Source organism: Oncorhynchus kisutch, linkage group LG2, assembly GCF_002021735.2.
Source record: "Oncorhynchus kisutch isolate 150728-3 linkage group LG2, Okis_V2, whole genome shotgun sequence".
Classification (NCBI taxonomy): domain Eukaryota; kingdom Metazoa; phylum Chordata; class Actinopteri; order Salmoniformes; family Salmonidae; genus Oncorhynchus; species Oncorhynchus kisutch.
The window spans coordinates 14611123-14631519 of NC_034175.2; the positions used below are offsets into that span (position 1 = coordinate 14611123).

Sequence of the window (20397 nt, forward strand, 5' to 3'; positions counted from 1 at the left end):
CATCCGAACATCACACTTGCGGGACAGGTATAGGATGGCAACAATAACTGCCCAAGTTACACCAGGAACGCACAATCCCTCCATCTGTGCTCAGACAGAGAGGCTGGACTGAGGGCTTGTAGGCCTGTTGTAAGGCAGGTCCACACCAGACATCACTGGCAACAATGTCGCCTATGGGTACAAACCCACTGTTGCTGGACCAGACAGGTCTGGCAAAAAGTGATCTTCACTGACTACTTGCGGTTCTGTCTCACCAGCGGTGATGGTCGGATTCGCGTTTATCGTCGAGAAATGAGCGTTACACTGAGGCCTGTACTCTGAAGCGGGATCGATTTGGAGGTGGAGGGTCCGTCATGGTCTGGGGCGGTGTGTCACAGCATCATTGGACTGAGCTTGTTGTCATTGCAGGCAATCTCAACGCTGTGCGTTACAGGGAAGACATCCTCCTCCCTCATGTGGTACCCTTCCTGCAGGCTCATCCTGACATGACCCTCCAACATGACAATGCCACCGGTCATACTGCTCGTTCTGTGTGTGATTTCCTGCAAGACAGGAATGTCAGTGTTCTGCCATGGCCAGCGAAGAGCCCGGATCTCAATCCCATTGAGCACGTCTGGGACCTGTTCGATCGGGGGGTGAGGGTTAGGGCCATTTCCCCCAGAAATGTCCGGGAACTTGCAGGTGCCTTGGTGGAAGAGTGGTGTAACATCTCACAGCAAGAACTGGCAATTCTGGTGTAGGCCATGAGGAGGAGATGCACTTCAGTACTTAATGCAGCTGGTGGCTACACCAAATACTGACTGTTACTTTTATTCAATTGCTGTTAGTCACATGTCTGTGGAACTTGCTCAGTTTATGTCTCAAGTGTTGAATATTGTTATATATATATATTCAATTTCTCTCTCTCTCTTGTTATATATATATATATATATATATATATAGAGAGAGAGACAGGGATATGTATAATCTCCCTGTCTCTCTCTCTCTCTCTCTCTCTCTATATATATATATATATATATATATATATATATATATACACTGCTCAAAAAAATAAAGGGAACACTAAAATAACACATCCTAGATCTGAATGAATGAAATATTCTTATGATATACTTTTTACTTTACATTGTTGAATGTGCTGACAACAAAATCACACAAAAATTATCAATGGAAATCAAATTTATCAACCCATGGAGGTCTGGATTTGGAGTCACACTCAAAATGAAAGTGGAAAACCACACTACAGGCTGATCCAACTTTGATGTAATGTCCTTAAAACAAGTCAAAATGAGGTTCAGTAGTGTGTGTGGCCTCCACGTGCCTGTATGACCTCCCTACAACGTCTGGGCATGCTCCTGATGAGATGGCGGATGGTCTCCTGAGGGATCTCCTCCCAGACCTGGACTAAAGCATCCGCCAACTCCTGGACAGTCTGTGGTGCAACGTGGCGTTGGTGGATGGAGCGAGACATGATGTCTCAGATGTGCTCAATTGGATTCAGGTCTGGGGAACGGGCTGGCCAGTCCATAGCATCAATGCCTTCCTCTTGCAGGAACTGCTGAAACACTCCAGCCACATGAGGTCTAGCATTGTCTTGCATTAGGAGGAACCCAGGGCCAACCGCACGAGCATATGGTCTCACAAGGGGTCTGAGGATCTCATCTCGGTACCTAATGGCAGTCAGGCTACCTCTGGCGAGCACATGGAGGGCTGTGCGGCCCCCCCAAAGAAATGCCACCCCACACCATGACTGACCCACCGCCAAACCGGTCATGCTGGAGGATGTTGCAGGCAGCAGAACGTTCTCCACGGCGTCTCCAGATTCTGTCACGTCTGACACGTGCTCAGTGTGAACCTGCTTTCATCTGTGAAGAGCATAGGGCGCCAGTGGCGAATTTGCAAATCTTGATGTTCTCTGGCAAATGCCAAACGTCCCGCACGGTGTTGGGCTGTAAGCACAACCCCCACCTGTGGACGTCGGGCCCTCATACCACCCTCATGGAGTCTGTTTCTGACCGTTTGAGCAGACACATGCACATTTGTGGCCTGCTGGAGGTCATTTTGCAGGGCTCTAGCAGTGCTCCTCCTTGCACAAAGGAGGAGGTAGCAGTCCTGCTGCTGGGTTGTTGCCCTCCTATGGCCTCTTCCACGTGTCCTGATGTAATGGCCTGTCTCCTGGTAGCGCCTCCATGCTCTGGACACTACGCTGACAGACACAGCAAACCTTCTTGCAACCGCTCGCATTGATGTCCCATCCTGGATGAGTTGCACTACCTGAGCCACTTGTGTGGGTTGTAGACTCCGTCTCATGCTACCACTAGAGTGAAAGCACCGCTAGCATTCAAAAGTGACCAAAACATCAGCCAGGAAGCATAGGACTGAGAAGTGGTCTGTGGTCTCCACCTGCAGAACCACTCCTTTATTGGGGGTTTCTTGCTAATTGCCTATAATTTCCACCTGTTGTCTATTCCATTTGCACAACAGCATGTGAAATTTATTGTCAATCAGTGTTGCTTCTTAAGTGGACAGTTTGATTTCACAGAAGTGTGATTGACTTGGAGTTACATTGTGTTGTTTAAGTGTTCCCTTTATTTTTTTGAGCAGTGAATATATATATGTATATATATTTATATATATATATATATATATATGTTTCTGTCTCCTCTTTTTTAGTCTTTTAACATCCATCTCAGTTTAAATCTCATCTGCTGTCATCCTTAGCTGAAGATGATGCTGTTGATGATACTCTACTGTTGCTGTGAGGATCCAAGCTGTACCATTATAAGCCCAGCACCTCATACTGATCCTGTCAGAGGCTGCTCATAGCTCTCGCCTTTACTCTCCCTGACTCCCCTGACTGCATGACCCAGCACAGCTGTCTCCATGTCATACACCACGGGGGTCCAACTGGCCCCACTCTGCCATTCCCTACACCACTACACCCCCTGGCCCCTAAGAGTAGGAGGTGTGACAACCTGTATGATGCTCCCCTGTCCCTGCTCCCCAGTCCCCCCCTGTCTACCTGTTACCCTGTCCCCCTGTCTCTCCTGCCTTCAGCACAACACAACAGACCCAGTCCCACAGCCCACCTAATAGTGCTCTTTACTCCATTTCAACCAGTCTTAATGCTAATTGTTAAGTTAACATGCCTCCACTTTCCTCCTCTCCCCTTCTGCTTCCGGGCCGCTGCCTGTGAGCAGTTGCTTGCTTGAGTCTCTCCCTTCCCAATCCTTAATTGCCTCCGTGCGTCTTCATACGCAAGGGACATGGAAGTAATTCATGAGCAGTAATGAAAGCTGACGTGTCACCACCTCCCCCCAACTCCCCACCCCTCCCCTCCCTTAGTTCCTCCCTACCCTGGCCTCTCTCTGTGGAGCAGAGTATAACAGAATATCAAATGAGCTCCAGAAACCACTTCCTTCTCTGGTTAAAACAGACCAAGGCATGGGAGGCCGGTGGGAATTAAGATCTGTCAGACTGTTTGAGCCAACCCTAGCAGCCCTGTCCATGGTTATTATTATTATTTAACCCTGTCTTTTCTCTCCAATTTCATGGTATCCAATTGGTAGTTACAGTCTTGTCTCATCCCTGCAACTCCCATACAGACTCGGGAGAGGCAAATGTCAAGAGCCGTGCATCCTCTGAAACACAACCCAACGTGTCAGAGGAAACACCGTGCACCTGGCAACTGTGTCAGTGTGCACTGCACCTGGCCCACCACAGGAGTCACTAGTGCACAATGAAACAAGGACATCCTTGCCGGCCAAACGGACGAATTGTGCGGCGCCCCATGGGTCTCCCGGTCACAGCCGGATGCGACAGAGCCTGGACTCAAACCAGAATCTCTAGTGGCACAGATAGCACTGAGATGCAGTGCCTTAGACCACTGCACCACTCGGGAGGCCATGGTTATTGTTATTCAGACAGAGAGATCCAACAGGAGGACGAATCACATTGTGGTTCGAACAGGACGAAGGATAGTTCTGAGTTTAATCTGCAGAATTAGAATGCGAATAAAAGCCCATGTGGCAAATATTGAGAAAGACCCAGTCAGCGCCAGCTAGCAGAGCCTGTTACAGCATTCTGCTACCCCTACCTACAGCAGCGAAACTGCAAATCAAAACTGACAGTGAAAGCACAACCACAACCTTGTCATCGAGCTAATGGATTTAGAAAGCTCACATACATATTACAGACAGCATTAGGCATCACCTAATATCATAAAGGAATAGGCAGCCTCGACGCAGCAGTCTATTAGCTAACTGACCGCCTGGTGATGTCACCAGGCTTGCCATAACTCCAGCGGTCTTTTCAAATAGCTATTACAATAAAATTACATTATTATATATTTTTACATTTCACAGTATTATTCCAACCTCATAGTGTGGAATATAAAACACAGGAAAATCTAGTATTTTGACTCCACTGAGCCTTAAATATGATAATATATAAGTAATCAAATGACTTGCAAGAAACCAAAGGTATTTTCATACAGAGAAAACACAGGCCTGTAGTCCTGGTCTGATGAATTGATGAAGACAAACACTGACTGGTCTCAGATCAGACTCAGAGACTCAGCGTCCTGGCAGGGCGACAGAGAGGCAGCATGGTAGTGATCCAGGTCGCCTATTAATACACCCTGCCACTGAGCCTCTGCTCATTTTCTCACTTTCTCTGTGTTAGCCTGGTTCAACCAGACTGAACAATGCATTATCCACTGTTTCAGTCTGGTTTCACCAGGCTAACCCTGGGTGTCAGGAAAGGCATCTCATCATCACACCTCATTCCAGCCACAGCAACCTCAACCTGTGTATTATTAGTTTACTCAAAACACATCCATGTTACTAGGTTACCACTTCCTCTGGATTAGCTTGTGGATTTGACTCTTTAGTGCAATGTGGTCAGCATGAATGGATTACTGCAGACGAGTTAATGTGGTAAGCTGCCAAAAGGAACATTGTTCCAGGAAAGCTGGATCTAGCTGAAGTTAATGTACTGGTTTGCAGTTGTTACAAGTTACAACATAACACACCTTTCACAGTACTTTGTAGTCGAGAGAGAGAGAGAGGTAATGTAGCCACCTGTCCAGATCTCTGCTGCTGTGTCCATGGCCCCAATGTCCCTCCCAGAGTCAGTCAGTTCACAGGCAGCAGCACTCAGCCTAGCCTGCCTAGAGGATGACAAAACACAGCCTGACGGCAGGCAGTGCCCTCAAGGGGGAGACGCAGCTCCCCTCACACACACACACTCATTCACACACACACACACACACACACACACACACACACACACACACACACACACACACACACACACACACACACACACACACACACACACACACACACACACACACACACACACATACACACACACACCTCAGAGGACGGGAGACAACCTCAGAGAGAGCACTGCCGGTTCTGTTGCTAGAGAGCACTGATGCATGTGTGAAAGAGGTTCTAGTCCATCACACTCACATTATCAGCCTCTGGAAGGGTCCTCCTCCCCTACACCAACCAATAAGGAGGCAGAGCTAGCTCTAAAGGTCCAGAGATTGGGTTGGGTGGTGGTGATTCACTGACTGTAATGTAAAGGGAGCTGGATGGTGCTTGGCTGGTTCTATTCTAAAACTCTTAGCACAGGGGCCTGTTGACATTCTCAAACAGAGCACTGGGGAGGACACAGAAGATAGCAGATAGCAAGCACCATCCTTCCTCACTGATGCCCTGGTCCATGGAGCTCAAGCTATTCTAGTGAGAGCCGTTCCTCTCTGCTGCTACCTGACTTGTTCATGAGCTGAATGGTGTGAGAAGGAAAGAGACATGGCCATGCAAATTCTCTCCACAGGACTCTGTAAGTAGCTACCTTGTGGAATGATATTCTCATCCCTAATAGTTTCATGGTTAGTGAGTCTCTCTTCTTTTCTCACCAAACATTGGCCTATTTATGGAGTCAGTCGGTGGTGAATCAGGACATTCTCAAATAGCTATTTATTTCTGATATTGTAATGTATTTGTCTATGATTCATCTGTTTAGTTGCACTTTCTGCCCTTGTACCAGTCATTTTTTACAACTGGCTGATTATGACTGTGCTCATCAGAATGGGATTAGCTCAGTTATCATGAGGCTAATATGATTGTGTCACTTTCCAGTAGGGAGAACATTTTTTTAAACGGAGGGAAGCAGGGGAACAACTAACTGCACTTATCCAATAAGAAACACTTATTTTAGTTTTCTATTTCAAAATGTTTTGCTACAGTATGCCCTACTGAACATGACCTATGTCATTTAGTTTGGAACATGGATTGGTCTGGTCAGTCTTCATGTTCTCCTTGGGTGTTGGGAGTCTTTCTTTCATCCTGACAATTGATACGGTTTGTCCTCCATTGCTCTCCTCTCCTTTCAGAGATCCCTGTAGATAATGGGTCCTTTCATTTCATCCTCTAGTGGCAAATTAGGTCACAGAGCTGAAAGCAAAGCGGGTGGTCATGTGTTGAATGACTAAGAAACTATTTTGGATTATTTTCTAAACATTTTAAATTAATTGCTGCAGACATGATGAGGGCAATGGTGTTGTTTATTGTCGTAGATGGGGTGGGGCGGGGGGTTAGAGTTGTTATGCTTTATTTATCTCACCGTGCTGTGGGGATTTGGTGTGATGTGGCTTGTTTGTCCCTCTGGGGGAGCGATAGCTGTAGACTGAGCCTGTCCAAAGGGCAGGACAGCGTAACTGAACAGAAAGAGCTCAGCTCCTCTGAGGAGGTCATAATCTCTGACTGTGTCGACTTGGACCTGCTCCAGTACCATGCCATCACTATTACCATTATCTTGGCTAAGGTAATCCAAAGGCATCCCGGCAGCTAGCTACGACACAAGGCTCTCATCTGGTCTGGACACCACAACCCATGAAGCAGAACTAGTCTGTATAAAGAGGCTTGGAGGGAGTTTTGATTTTGGCACAGATAACATACTCAGACCTTAAACGCCCTTCTGCCTGAATCTGAGGGCGTAGAAGTGGGTGCCTGACTCAACAGATTGTAAGAATATTTACTGCCATGGTTTAATTTGTAACTGACAGATCTGTAAGATAATTGTAATGACTCTTCCAAACAGGAGATACACACAGGCCTGCACCATTATGTTGTCAAAAAATGTATAGATTGTTTCAGATCTCTGCCACGTAGCCAGGCCTGAGTTTGAGTTTTGAGTTTATTTTTATTTTTACAGGGACAGTGCACATTAATCAACATTTCAGTAAAAGTGCCGGTTTTAGCCAACCGGCTAATTTTCAACCGCAGTCCCTGGGCAGGTTATTAAAAACAATTACAATATAGACAATAGTAACATAGAACAAGCAAGACATAGCAACATAGGACAAGCAAGACATAGCATACAGACAGAGCAACATAGGACAAGCAAGACGTAGCATACAGACAGAGCAGCATAAAACAAAAAGCAGCAAGACAAAATTCATAAAAGCAACAAAGTGTTTCCACACCTCACAAGCTACAGACAACAGACAACATGGAGAGCGGCAACACACAGCTAGGGACCATGTTCACAAATCTGATTGACCTTTAGCCATGTCTTCAAGCATTTTGTGAAAGTGTGATATGTGGTGCAGTTATGTGTGTCTGATGGCAGTGTATTCCAGACTTGGGAAGCTCTCACAGAGAATGCAGATTTACTAAAGGTGCTTTTCCTTAGGGGAACTATACAGTCACCTCTCATGGCAGACCTTGTGGATCTGCTGCCATATGTCTGGGTTTTCTGTTTAACAAAAATATTGAGTGGAGGGGGAGCCAGGCCATTGAGGATCTTGAATACAAGACATGCGTCGGTGTATTGCACAAGATTTTCCCAACTCAAGAGCTCATGCTTTCTAAGGATGTGACAATGATGATGGCTATTGGGCTTCCTATCAAGCACTTTGAGAGCCTGTTTGTAGACAGACTGAATAGGTTTTAATGTTGTACAGCAAGCTTGGGCCCAACTAGTCAAGCAGTATGTTAAGTGGGGGAGTATCATAGATTTGAAGTACAGTTTTGCTACCTCTGTAGTCAAACAATTTCGTATAAATCGGAAATTAGCTAGGTTGAATTTGGTTATTTGAATGACCTTTTTCACATGCTTTTTAAAAGAGAGGTTGGAATCAAGTATGATGCCAAGGTACTTAAAATTGGATACCACCTGGAGCTTCTCCCCTGACACATAGACACATAGACATCTCCCCTGACACATAGACATCTGGCTCATATATATATATATATATATATATATATATATATATATATTATTATTATTTTTTTTTTTTTAACTAGGCAAGTCAGTTAAGAACAAATTCGAGCCGAAAACACCCCGAGGTCAAGTTTCCTTGACTGAAAAGCATGCTCAATGTAGAATCCCCATTGAAATAGTTTTTTGGCCCTATGAATATTTGCTCCTCTACTGTAAGCCTTGGATTGTGTCAGCTCTTCGCTAGTCTCTCTAAACAGACAGACTGGCAGGTGTGCCCCTGTCCGTTCCCTCCAGTAGCATTAAGGCCCTAGTAGTGAGGATGTGAGTGTGCCTTTCTGCTGGTGATCGTCTCTGTTATAAAGAAATGACAGTGTGTGGAATGTTAGGTGTAGGTCTAATGAATAAACCCCCTTTATTCAAGCCACGTGGAGAGCCATGGTGGTTTAAGTCAAGTAAGTCAGGAAGTGAAAACACCAGTATAATGAATATGAATTGAAATTGCAGACCTTTACCATACCACTGAGAGTGTTGTAACATTAGTTCACTAGCTATAATAACATTAAGAATCAACGGAAGGTGACCTCTCATCTAAGCTGTCCCCTATTTTCCTTTCTCTCCCCTGGGGGCAGTGGAGACCGGATGGAGGATTTGGGGCTGGTTCCCTCCCTCCCTGGTGTGCCTGTGCCCTCACTGTGACTGACTGGGCAGTGTGCACTGACACCTGCTGGACTGGGAAGGAGGGACCACGGACTGCAGGAACCAGGCGCTGGGCTGCATCTGAAATGGCACCCTATTCACTATATAGTGCACTACTTTTGACACGGTTTTAACACAGTTATAGAATGGTCATGTGGACAGTGATTCTTTCTGTCTCACATAAACACATTATCCACATGATGTGTATCCTTGAGATCTCTTTGCCCTGGTTACCCGGATGTTGGTGACAGGCAGCCATATTGAAGAGGACAGTTTGAATTTGTTAGTAAATGCTGGGGAAAGAAGGGGGCACGATCTGCCCTTACACTGCATTTAGCTTCTTAATTCAATGTTAAATGCTTGGCTGTCTAGCACTGTGACTGGGAAGGAGAGGCTTTTTCCAGGCCGTGGTGCCGTAGTCTTATTTCCATTCAAAGATGGGGTGGAGTCAGAGTACACATTCAGATGTGGTTATGCGCTGTGTTTGAATGGAAACCTAACTCCAAAAGACCTACAATTAGCCAAATAAGAGCAGCAGAACATCCAAAATTAGGAACAACAGCTTCTGTCCCACTGCATGGCCTGTTTTGCAATGTAAAAGATAGTGGAGAGCTCTCAGCTCGACCAAAATAAACAGCTGGCAGATTAGTCCTTGGGATAGGATCTGCAGCAGAACCGAGTAAGAAAATCCAATTGGCAATGATCTAAATAGCTGTGCAATCTTTTACTAATTTTGTGGTGCTTTAAATATGTCCACACTCTCAGTCAAGAGGAGGCTCACTAGTGCATACAGATGGCTAATAGTGTGGCTCTAGCTGGCTATTTTCCGTATATGTTGTTATGCTGTGGCCATCTGATATACCACCAGATAGAGGCTGTTGTTGGAAGGCTTCTGTTTACAAAAGGACTGTTTGATTTTCCAGCTCTACAACAACAGTGTTGGGACACAGGATGTGACCCTCCATCCAGAGGAAAACATATGAGATGTACTCTGGTGTCATGTCTGTGTGTTCAGAGGACTGGCAGTTTGTTTGTCAAGTCAAGACCTATTCAGTGGTAGAGCTGGAGAGGGCCCAGGTCTGTCATGAGCATCTAAACACTAACACAGGTCTATGCACCACTGGATGTGCAACACACACGTAGGGACATACAGAATCTTATTTACAGTGCCTTGCGAAAGTATTCAGCCCCCTTGAACTTTGTGACCTTTTGCCACATTTCAGGCTTCAAACATAAAGATATAAAACTGTATTTTTTTGTGAAGAATCAACAACAAGTGGGACACAATCATGAAGTGGAACGACATTTATTGGATATTTCAAACTTTTTTAACATATCAAAAACTTAGAAATTGGGCGTGCAAAATTATTCAGCCCCTTTACTTTTAGTGCAGCAAACTCTCTCCAGAAGTTCAGTGAGGATCTCTGAATGATCCAATGTTGACCTAAATGACTAATGATGATAAATACAATCCACCTGTGTGTAATCAAGTCTCCGTATAAATGCACCTGCACTGTGATAGTCTCAGAGGTCCGTTAAAAGCGCAGAGAGCATCATGAAGAACAAGGAACACACCAGGCAGGTCCGAGATACTGTTGTGAAGAAGTTTAAAGCCGAATTTGGATACAAAAAGATTTCCCAAGCTTTAAACATCCCAAAGAGCACTGTGCAAGCGATAATATTGAAATGGAAGGAGTATCAGACCACTGCAAATCTACCAAGACCTGGCCGTCCCTCTAAACTTTCAGCTCATACAAGGAGAAGACTGATCAGAGATGCAGCCAAGAGGCCCATGATCACTCTGGATGAACTGCAGAGATCTACAGCTGAGGTGGGAGACTCTGTCCATAGGACAACAATCAGTCGTTTATTGCACAAATCTGGCCTTTATGGAAGAGTGGCAAGAAGAAAGCCATTTCTTAAAGATATCCATAAAAAGTGTTGTTTAAAGTTTGCCACAAGCCACCTGGGAGACACACCAAACATGTGGAAGAAGGTGCTCTGGTCAGATGAAACCAAAATGGAACTTTTTGGCAACAATGCAAAACGTTATGTTTGGCGTAAAAGCAACACAGCTCATCACCCTGAACACACCATCCCCACTGTCAAACATGGTGGTGGCAGCATCATGGTTTGGGCCTGCTTTTCTTCAGCAGGGACAGGGAAGATGGTTAAAATTGATGGGAAGATGGATGGAGCCAAATACAGGACCATTCTGGAAGAAAACCTGATGGATTCTGCAAAAGACCTGAGACTGGGACGGAGATTTGTCTTCCAACAAGACAATGATCCAAAACATAAAGCAAAATCTACAATGGTTCAAAAATAAACATATCCAGGTGTTAGAATGGCCAAGTCAAAGTCCAGACCTGAATCCAATCGAGAATCTGTGGAAAGAACTGAAAACTGCTGTTCACAAATGCTCTCCATCCAACCTCACTGAGCTCGAGCTGATTTACAAGGAGGAATGGGAAGAAATTTCAGTCTCTCGATGTGCAAAACTGATAGAGACATACCCCAAGCGACTTACAGCTGTAATCGCAGCAAAAGGTGGCGCTACAAAGTATTAATTTAAGGGGGCTGAATAATTTTGCACGCCCAGTTTTTCAGTTTTTGATTTGTTAAAAAAGTTTGAAATATCCAATAAATGTTGTTCCACTTCATGATTGTGTCCCACTTGTTGTTGATTCTTCACAAAAAAATACAGTTTTATATCTTTATGTTTGAAGCCTGAAATGTGGCAAAAGGTCACAAAGTTCAAGGGGGCCGAATACTTTCGCAAGGCACTGTACAATGGCAGCCTAGGAACAGTGGGTTAACAGCCTTGTTCAGGGCAGAAAGACTGTTTTTTACCAGCTTGGGGATTTGATCTAGCAACCTTTTGGTTGCTAGCACAACACTCTAACCACTAGGCTACCTACCAAAACACACACACAGTAACACAAGATGTCATATTCATCTGTGAAAGAAGATGCCTCTATAACAAGACTCTTTCGGAATGTACTGGTAAATAACACGATTTGGCAGTAACAGGCGTTATTGTTTTATGATAGAAGCTGCATGTTGGTTTCTGTATGTGTGTGTCAGGGTTTTCATTAGGAAAATGTGGTGCCGGATATTTGACCGGCAGCATTTTAATTCAACTGCTAGACAATGGAATAAAGCTGATTTGAAAACCAATCGAACATGAGAGAAATAGACTACTGGTTCCACGGCATAAGTCTTTATAAAATAATTGCCTCCACGTTTCTATGGTCGGATCTTACTTTGAAGCAATGTAAGACATGCCTCATAATAGGAAGTAAAACGTTCAGGTTTCAAACATTTAAGTTTATATTTTCAAAATGCACCAGCTACTGCCTCCAGCTCATTGCAAAGTGGTGTGTGATGCACTGAAGCCTGCCTAACATTGCTTATACAGTCGTGGCCAAAGGTTTTGAGAATGACTATTAATTAAGAATATTAATTTCCACAAAGTCTGCTGCTTCAGTGTCTTTAGATATTTTTGTCAGATGTTACTATGGAATACTGAAGTATAATTACAAGCATTTCATTAGTGTCAATGGCTTTTATTGACAATTACATGAAGTTGATGCATAGAGTCAATATTTGCAGTGTTGACCCTTCTTTTTCAAGACCTCTGCAATCCGCCCTGGCATGCTGTCAATTAGCTTCTGGGCCACAATGGAATAAAGCTGATTTGAAAACCAATCGAACATGAGAGAAATAGACTACTGGTTCCACGGCATAAGTCTTTATAAAAGAATTGCCTCCACGTTTCTATGGTCGGATCTTACTTTGAAGCAATGTAAGACATGCCTCCACGTTTCTATGGTCAGCCCATTATTGCATAATCAATGCTTGGAGTTTGTCAGAATTTGTGGGTTTTTGTTTGTCCACCCACCTCTTGAGGATTGACCACAAGTTCTCAATGGGATTAAGGTCTGGGGAGTTTCCTGGCCATGGACCCAAAATATCGATGTTTTGTTCCCTGAGCCACTTAGTTATCACTTTTTCCTTACGGCAAGGTGCTCCATCATGCTGGAAAGGGCATTGTTCGTCACCAAACTGTTCCTGGTTGGTTGGGAGAAGTTGCTCTCGGAGGATGTGTTGGTACCGTTCTTTATTCATGGCTGTGTTCTTAGGCAAACTTGTGACTGAGCCCACTCCCTTGGCTGAGAAGCAACCCCACACATGAATGGTCTCAGGATGCTTTACTGTTGGCATGACACAGGACTGATGGTAGCGCTCACCTTGTCTTCTCCAGACAAGCTTTTTCCGGATGCCCCAAACAATCGGAAAGGGGATTCATCAGAGAAAATGACTTTACCCCAGTCCTCAGCAGTCCAATCCCTGTACCTTTTGCAGAATATCAGTCTGTCCCTGATGTTTTTCCTGGAGAGAAGTGGCTTCTTTGCTGCCCTTCTTGACACCAGGCCATCCTCCAAAAGTCTTCACCTCACCTGCATGCTGCCATTCCTGAGCAAGCTCTGCACTGGTGGTGCCCCGATCCTGCAGGATCTTTTTGCTGGACTTTCTTGGGTGCCCTGAAGCCTTCTTCACAACGATTGAACCACTCTCCTTGAAGTTCTTGATGATCCAATAAATGGTTGATTTAGGTGCAACCTCTGGGGGGGGATCTCCAGCCTTGACCTCGTCAACACTCACACCTGTGTTAACGAGAGAATCCCTGACATGATGTCAGCTGGTCCTTTTGTGGCAGGGCTGAAATGCAGTGGCAATGTTTTTGGGGGATTCAGTTCATTTGCATGGCAAAGAGGGACTTTGCAATTAATTGCAATTCATCTGATCACTCTTCATAACATTCTGGACTATATGCAAATTGCCATCATACAAACTGAGGCAGCAGACTTTGTGAAAATGAATATTTGTGTCCTTCTCAAAACTTTTGGCCACGACTGTATGCCCTTGAATGGCGAATGGGAAGTGCGCTTCAATTACCAGTTGAGAAATAAAAATGTTAGCTTTTTTTTGTGGCCATCAAAACTGTTGTTAACACAACAATCTCATTTATAATTGTTACGCAATGATTGGGCTTATAAAAGCATGTTTAACTCCAGAAGCAACCAATGAGCTGTTTGAGAAGCTGTAGCAGCAGCTCTCATGCTGTCTGACAGATTTCTGCTCATATTTGCAGGACAGACATCCCAGCTCATAAAGTTATACAAGTAACTCTAAAATGCTACTCACAGCTTGCTACACTCACACAAAACAAATATTAGACAGCAAGGTTCTTGATTCAGGAGGGGATTCTCTGCTGTTACCAAGCGAAACATGATTTTGGAAGAAGCTAAACACTAAATTAGAAAACAAAATGTACAACTGCAGAGCATTTCACACATTTTCAAACAGTTAACTTAATAGTTATAAGATATCTAGCTGGCAAACATTTAGTTGTCAATTCCATACTGTGACTAGATCACCTGGATCACCTGGCTGGCCAACAGTCACAAGGCTCCGGGCTCTTGTTGTTGTATGCTTGTAAATAAACACTACGTGACTGGGAGCTAGTACTGGTAAGCTACATAATGAAAAATGATGTGACAGGTGAAATGAAGAACGCAATCTTCTTTATCTCCTAACTCATTGCACAAGTTGACTGCAGGTATTGACTTAAATGAAGCTACAAATATTCCCATTTATTAAAAAACTAATCTTCAAGGAAATAGTTTCAACGGTATTGACAGTATTCAAAAACCATCCCGTGGCTATTTCTAAATTATGCAAATGAACCTATTTGACTTTATTTGGCTTAAAAAAAAACATTACTGTCCAAAAGCCGGCTATTGCCACCTATGTGTGTGTGTGTGTGTGTGTGTGTATGTGTGTGTGTGTGTGTGTGTGTGTGTGTGTGTGTGTGTGTGTGTGTGTGTGTGTGTGTGTGTGTGTCTGTGTGTGTGTGTGTGTGTGTGTGTCTGTGTGTCTGTGTGTGTGTGTGTGTGTGTGTCTGTGTCTGTGTGTGTGTGTGTGTGTGTGTGTGTGTGTGTGTGTGTGTGTCTGTGTGTCTGTGTGTGTGTGTGTGTGTCTGTGTGTGTCTGTGTGTGTGTGTGTGTGTGTGTGTGTGTGTGTGTGTGTGTGTGACTATTGAAAGCCCTCCATGGTTGTTCCTGTGGGAGCAAGCTGTGACTCCAAAGCTTGTAAACAGGAACCAGCAGGGTTTTAACAGACTCACAGCCCTGCAGGTGTTTGGACTGAACACACACTCTCCTGCTAGCTAGCTGTCTTTCCTCTTCTTTATGGATGCATCCCAAATGGCACCCTATTACCTATATAGTACACCTCTTTTGACCAGGACCTAATGCACTACATTGGCCCTGGTTAAAAGCAGTGCACTACATAGGGAAAAGGGTACCATTTGGGACACTTTATTTTCATTGCTAGGGCAGGAACTAGCATGGAAGTTGACCCTGTTTCGCCCCATACACTTTGTCTGACATGGAGTGTCAAGTCAAACAATTCTATTGACTGGAAGAAGCTGACAAAACTGTTATCTGTTGGTTTTCATAATTCATAGTTCCATTGACATTGTACAGCTGTCTAATTGACTTCTAGAATACAGGAATTCAGGCTGTTCCTCTGGTATGCTAGCTAGCTGCTATCCCATATCACATGCTTGGTTTGCAGCTGGTGAGAGAGACAGGATGCATCCCAAATGACGCTCTATTCCCCATAGGGCTCTGGTCAAAAGTAGTGCACTATAAAGGGATATCGCTTCTATTTGGGATGCATCTGGGGTCTTTTTCTTGTATGTGTGGTGGTCTGTGAATGGCTTGACAGGCCTTGTTAGGTCGACTCAGGCCTGCTCTTTAGCCTAGTGTTCTACCGAGCTTGACATGAGTATGCCCAAGGGAGAGTCCTCACCCTGCTGTAAACATTGTCTGGGACAGGGTTACCTTTAGGGGTCTATTACCTGCTGTATGTCTCAATGGTCTGTCATATATCAACTGTCCCTCTGTAGTAACACCTGCAGAGCTTTCTCAGTCATTCCCCTCAGGTAGTTGGGTCCAAATAGGATTTCATATAAAATATAATTACATTTTATTTATCACATGCCCCAAATACAACATTTCACCTTACAGTGAAATGCTTACTTACAAGCCCTAACCAACAAGGCAGTTTTAAAAATACAAATCATTTAAAATACCTGAAAAAAATAAGAATAAGAAATAAAAGTAACAAATAATTAAAGATGTTTTCTTTCAAATGCTTAAGCTGCACTTAATTAAGCTTTTCTGGCTCAATGGAACAAATGAAATAGTCCCAAAAGGGCAAACTGCACCCATCTTGAACCTTAGGCAGACACTCAAAGAGGGATTTGAAAGAGAACAGATACTATTTGAACCCAGCTGTTCTGGTAATAAGGTGGGTGAGGGGGGACTGGCCCCGTGTCATATAATTCAATGAAGACATGAATATGGAAGACGTGTCTGTGGGTGTTTCATAGTGATGAGCAGTGGGGTGCTGGGACCGATCTTTGATCCCGCATTAGAATTGACATTGCTTGCATCCCAAATGGCATCCTATTGCCTACATAGTGCACTACTGTTGACCAGGGCTCTGGGAATAGGGTGCCATTTGAGACCCAGTACTAGTCTCTGATGGGAGTATTGGCAGCAGCTTTGTTACAGAGATACTAAAAGCCTGGCTCACATCCTCTCACATTATCTTCTTATTTCACTATGTTTAGCTGGTGTCAGTATTTTGCAGATGCAGACTGGTGTTTTTATTGTGAGCACTGGAAGGTTTCTCTGTTAGGCAGATAGTGTTTTAACCAAGCATCTCTACTGTTGTCAATGTTGTAGTCCTCCTCAATCATGACATTGGGATTTCTCCTGGTCTGTGTCCACATCAAGGATACATCCCAAATGGAAGCCTAGTCATTATATAGTGCAATACCTTTGACCAGGGCCCATAGGGCTCTAGTGCACTATATAGGGAAAAGGGGGCCATTGGAGATGTGGCCCATGTTGAGCAGTTTATTATCATTGCTCGGGCAGGAACTAGCACGGAAGTTGACCCTGTTTAGCCCCATGCCCTTTATCTGACATGGATTGTCTAGTCAACGGATCCTTTTGACTGAAAGAGACCAATAAAACTATTTGGGATACTATTTAAACCCAGCTGGTCTCAAGTTTCAAGTTGTAATATCACATGCACAAGTACAGGGAAATGCCTTTCTTGCAAACTCAAAACCCAACGATGCAATAATCAATAACAATGTATTATTTGAAGAAGAAAAACAATAAGAAATATGATATACACAATAAAGTAAGTAATTAAGCATAGCATATGCAAGAAATATTTTTTTAAAGTCAGTTCCAGTACCATATTTACAATGTGCAGGGTCTTGTAATAAGGTGGGTGAGGGGTAACTGGCCCAATGTCACATAATTCAATTGAGGCATAAATATGGAAGATGTGTCTGTGGGTGTTTCATTGTGAAGAGCAGTGGAGTGCTTGGACAGGTATTTGATCCTTCATTAGAATAGACCTTGACTGCATCCCAATGGCACCCTATTCCCTACATTGCACATAGGACCCTTTTGAAAAGTATTGCACTATATAAGGACTAGGGTTCCATTTGGGATGTATCCTTGATGTGGACACAGACCAGGAGAAATCCCAATGTCATGACTGAGGAGGATTGCAACATTGACAGCAGTAGAGATACTTGGCTAAAATACTATCTGCCTAACAGAGAAACCTTCCAGTCCTTTATAAAAATGCCAGTCTGCATCTACAAAAACATAGTGAAATGAAAGGTAACGTGAGAGGATGTGAGCCAGGCTTTTTAGTATCAATGTAAGAAAGCTGCTGCCTGTACTCTGATCAGAGACTAGAAATGTGTCCCAAATGGCACCCTATTCCCTATATAGTGCAAAACTTTGACCTGAGCCCTGGTCACACTATCATCGCAGTGTGAGTCGCAGTGTGAGGACATCTGTGACCAGTGGGAAATCACTCCTCTTACTTCTTCTCCTCCTCCTTTTCCTCCCTCTCCGTCCTCCTCCTCTCCTACCTCTCCCTCCTCCTCTTTAAGTTCACCTCAGGGAACACCACACAAAACTTTATTGGTTCCTCTCAATGGCTGGTGCCTCAAAAGGCAATAGGATGGCTCACACCAAAAACATGTAGCATAGCAGGCATAAAAAGAGCAGGGAGCAGATCAGATGCATACACTGCCATACATAAAGGACCGCAGATGAGTGTAGGTCATTAGCTAACTGGCACTGTGCAATGCTGTACCAACAATCAACTCTCCCAGGTCTTCTGCTGGAAACCACAACAGAAATGCTGCTGAAGTTAGCTGTTAATGGCCCTACTTGTAGAATGTGGTGAAGAATTTAGGCTGGGTCCATAGCTCGAGCGTGTGTGTATAGTTGTGACTTCTACCATCTTTCCTCCCATCTGTCTCTGGAAGACAACTGCTCATTCCCTCAGAGCAGCTGAGCTGACAGGGATGGTCACAACAGCACAGACCGGCTCACACATCATTAGGCGTTAGATAGGCCACAAGGGCCACAACACAAGCTTCTTCAACCCATGTTCCCCACTCAGACACGCACTACCAAGGCTAACTATACAATGCGCTAAGGTTAGGATGTGACATACAGGTAATATTGCTTACTGCATAACCCTTTTTAAAAGCATGCGTTCTCTCCTTTTGTATCTACTCCATGGTGCACATTGACTCTTAGAAATAAGCTGTTGAAATAGTCTGTTGTTGTGAATTTGTTCATGTAATACATCAGGAAAGTACCAACTGCTAACTGTTAAAAAGGCACGTTCTCTATTGACCACTGGAGACATTGCGTTTGTCTGGAAACCGTCCACAAAACAATCTCCTTTCTCTCCCCTGTGCTTGGTATTGAGTTGCTTTTGTTACGGCTTCACAATCGAAGCTACATTTCATAGAATGTCCTAATGAATAGGCTTCTCAGAGCTCACTGAGTTCTGCATTGTCTGACCTCCATCGTTTGGCCCCAGCTGCTGTGCTGTGCTGCCCAGTTTGCAGCAATGTGACTCTGTGGAGGCCTTATACACTCAGCCTCTATCAGCTTGTGTGTTCTCTCTTTCTCTCCCTCTCTTCCCTCTCTCTCCGTTCCCCTCCTTCTCTCCTTCTCTCTCTCTCTCTCTCTCTCTCTCTCTCTCTCTCTCTCTCTCTCTCTCTCTCTCTCTCTCTCTCTCTCTCCTGGCTCTGTGTTCGGTTCTCTGTTGTGAGGGGAGAGGGGGGCAGTGAGAGGAGCTGGGCATGATCTGGGTTGAAACTGGTTTGATTCGCCTCAGTGGAATAGGGCAGCCAGGCTAAATCCCACTGTGGTATAATAGGGGTTATAATTATATAGTTATAATATTACAACGGAGGCAGTTTACACCCTGGTCACCTGAATAACTCAGAATGGCAGGAGCGTCTCTGTGGAAACTGTAGAGGTGTTGGCATGTGGGGGTGGGGGTTGGTGAAATGGGTCGGTAAGTTAAGGGGGGGGGGGGGTTAAGAACAGGAGGGCACAGCTGCTGCTTCCATGTCTTTGCAGCTGCGGGTACCGACCTCACCATCCCACCCGTCTTCCCGCAACCCATCTTTGTCGTGCCACCTCACACACTCCACCAGTACTGCCAGTATTTTCCCCCTACCCCCTCTTTGTCTTTCTTTCTCTCTCTCTCTTTCTCTTCCCTCTCTTTCTCTCTCTCTGACAGACAGCTGACTCCCCCTGACTCCCCCTCTTCCAGAGGACTGATAAGCCTCCCCAGTTATTTATTCCTGATGGCTCAGTGAAATACGTGCCTGACCACAAACCGACCGACAGACCACCATGGACAGGCCTCGGAGAAGAGCCTTGTTGTTCCAATGTCGCCACTGAGGGGACTGAAGTTTACAAACTAGACTGTTATCCATTAAGAGGACTGGAGTTTACAAACTAGACTCACTGAGACGGCTGGAGTGTCCCGACAACCAGCTACAAGATTGTTACTGGGAGGTTTTAGTCATCTCCAGTTGGTAGAGAGTTCACAGATCTGATCTGGTCATGGCAGGACTCACAGTGCTCTTTCGCTTCCTATACATGGGCTTGCTGAGGGACAGGGGGAGACAGCAGAGGAGACCGCAGGGGAGACTGGCACTAACGGACCAAAGTCAAACTTCTGAAGAGAATGGTATGTCAAACCTAATACCCTGCGCTTTCATCTGCATTTCTTGCTATTTGGGGTTTTAGGCTGGGCTTCTGTATAAGCACTTTGTGACAACTGCTGATGTAAAAAGGGCTCCCGAGTGGTGCAGCGGTCTAAGCCACTGCATCTCAGTGCAAGTGCTGTCACTACAGTCTCTGGTTCAAATCCAGGCTGAATCACATCTGGCCCTGTTTGGGAGTTACATACAGTTGAATGACAACTGGCCCAGCGTTGTCTGGATTTGGCTGGGGTAGCCCGTCATTGTAAATAAGA

General features: G+C 44.7%; 1 protein-coding gene across 6 annotated transcripts in view; it reads left to right on the forward strand.

The window, feature by feature from the left end:
• LOC109901917 (triple functional domain protein) overlaps positions 1-20397 on the forward strand; it is a 139407-nt gene that overhangs the window by 15748 nt on the left and 103262 nt on the right. The window contains exon 1 of one of the 6 annotated variants that reach the window (XM_031788317.1): positions 19749-20109. The exons of the other annotated variants lie outside the window; for them this stretch is intronic. Within the exon in view, the coding sequence (XP_031644177.1) occupies positions 19983-20109 (127 nt within the window). The 5' untranslated portion in view covers positions 19749-19982. Of the gene's footprint in view, positions 1-19748; positions 20110-20397 lie in introns of those variants that run through there. 6 annotated transcript variants of the gene reach the window in all.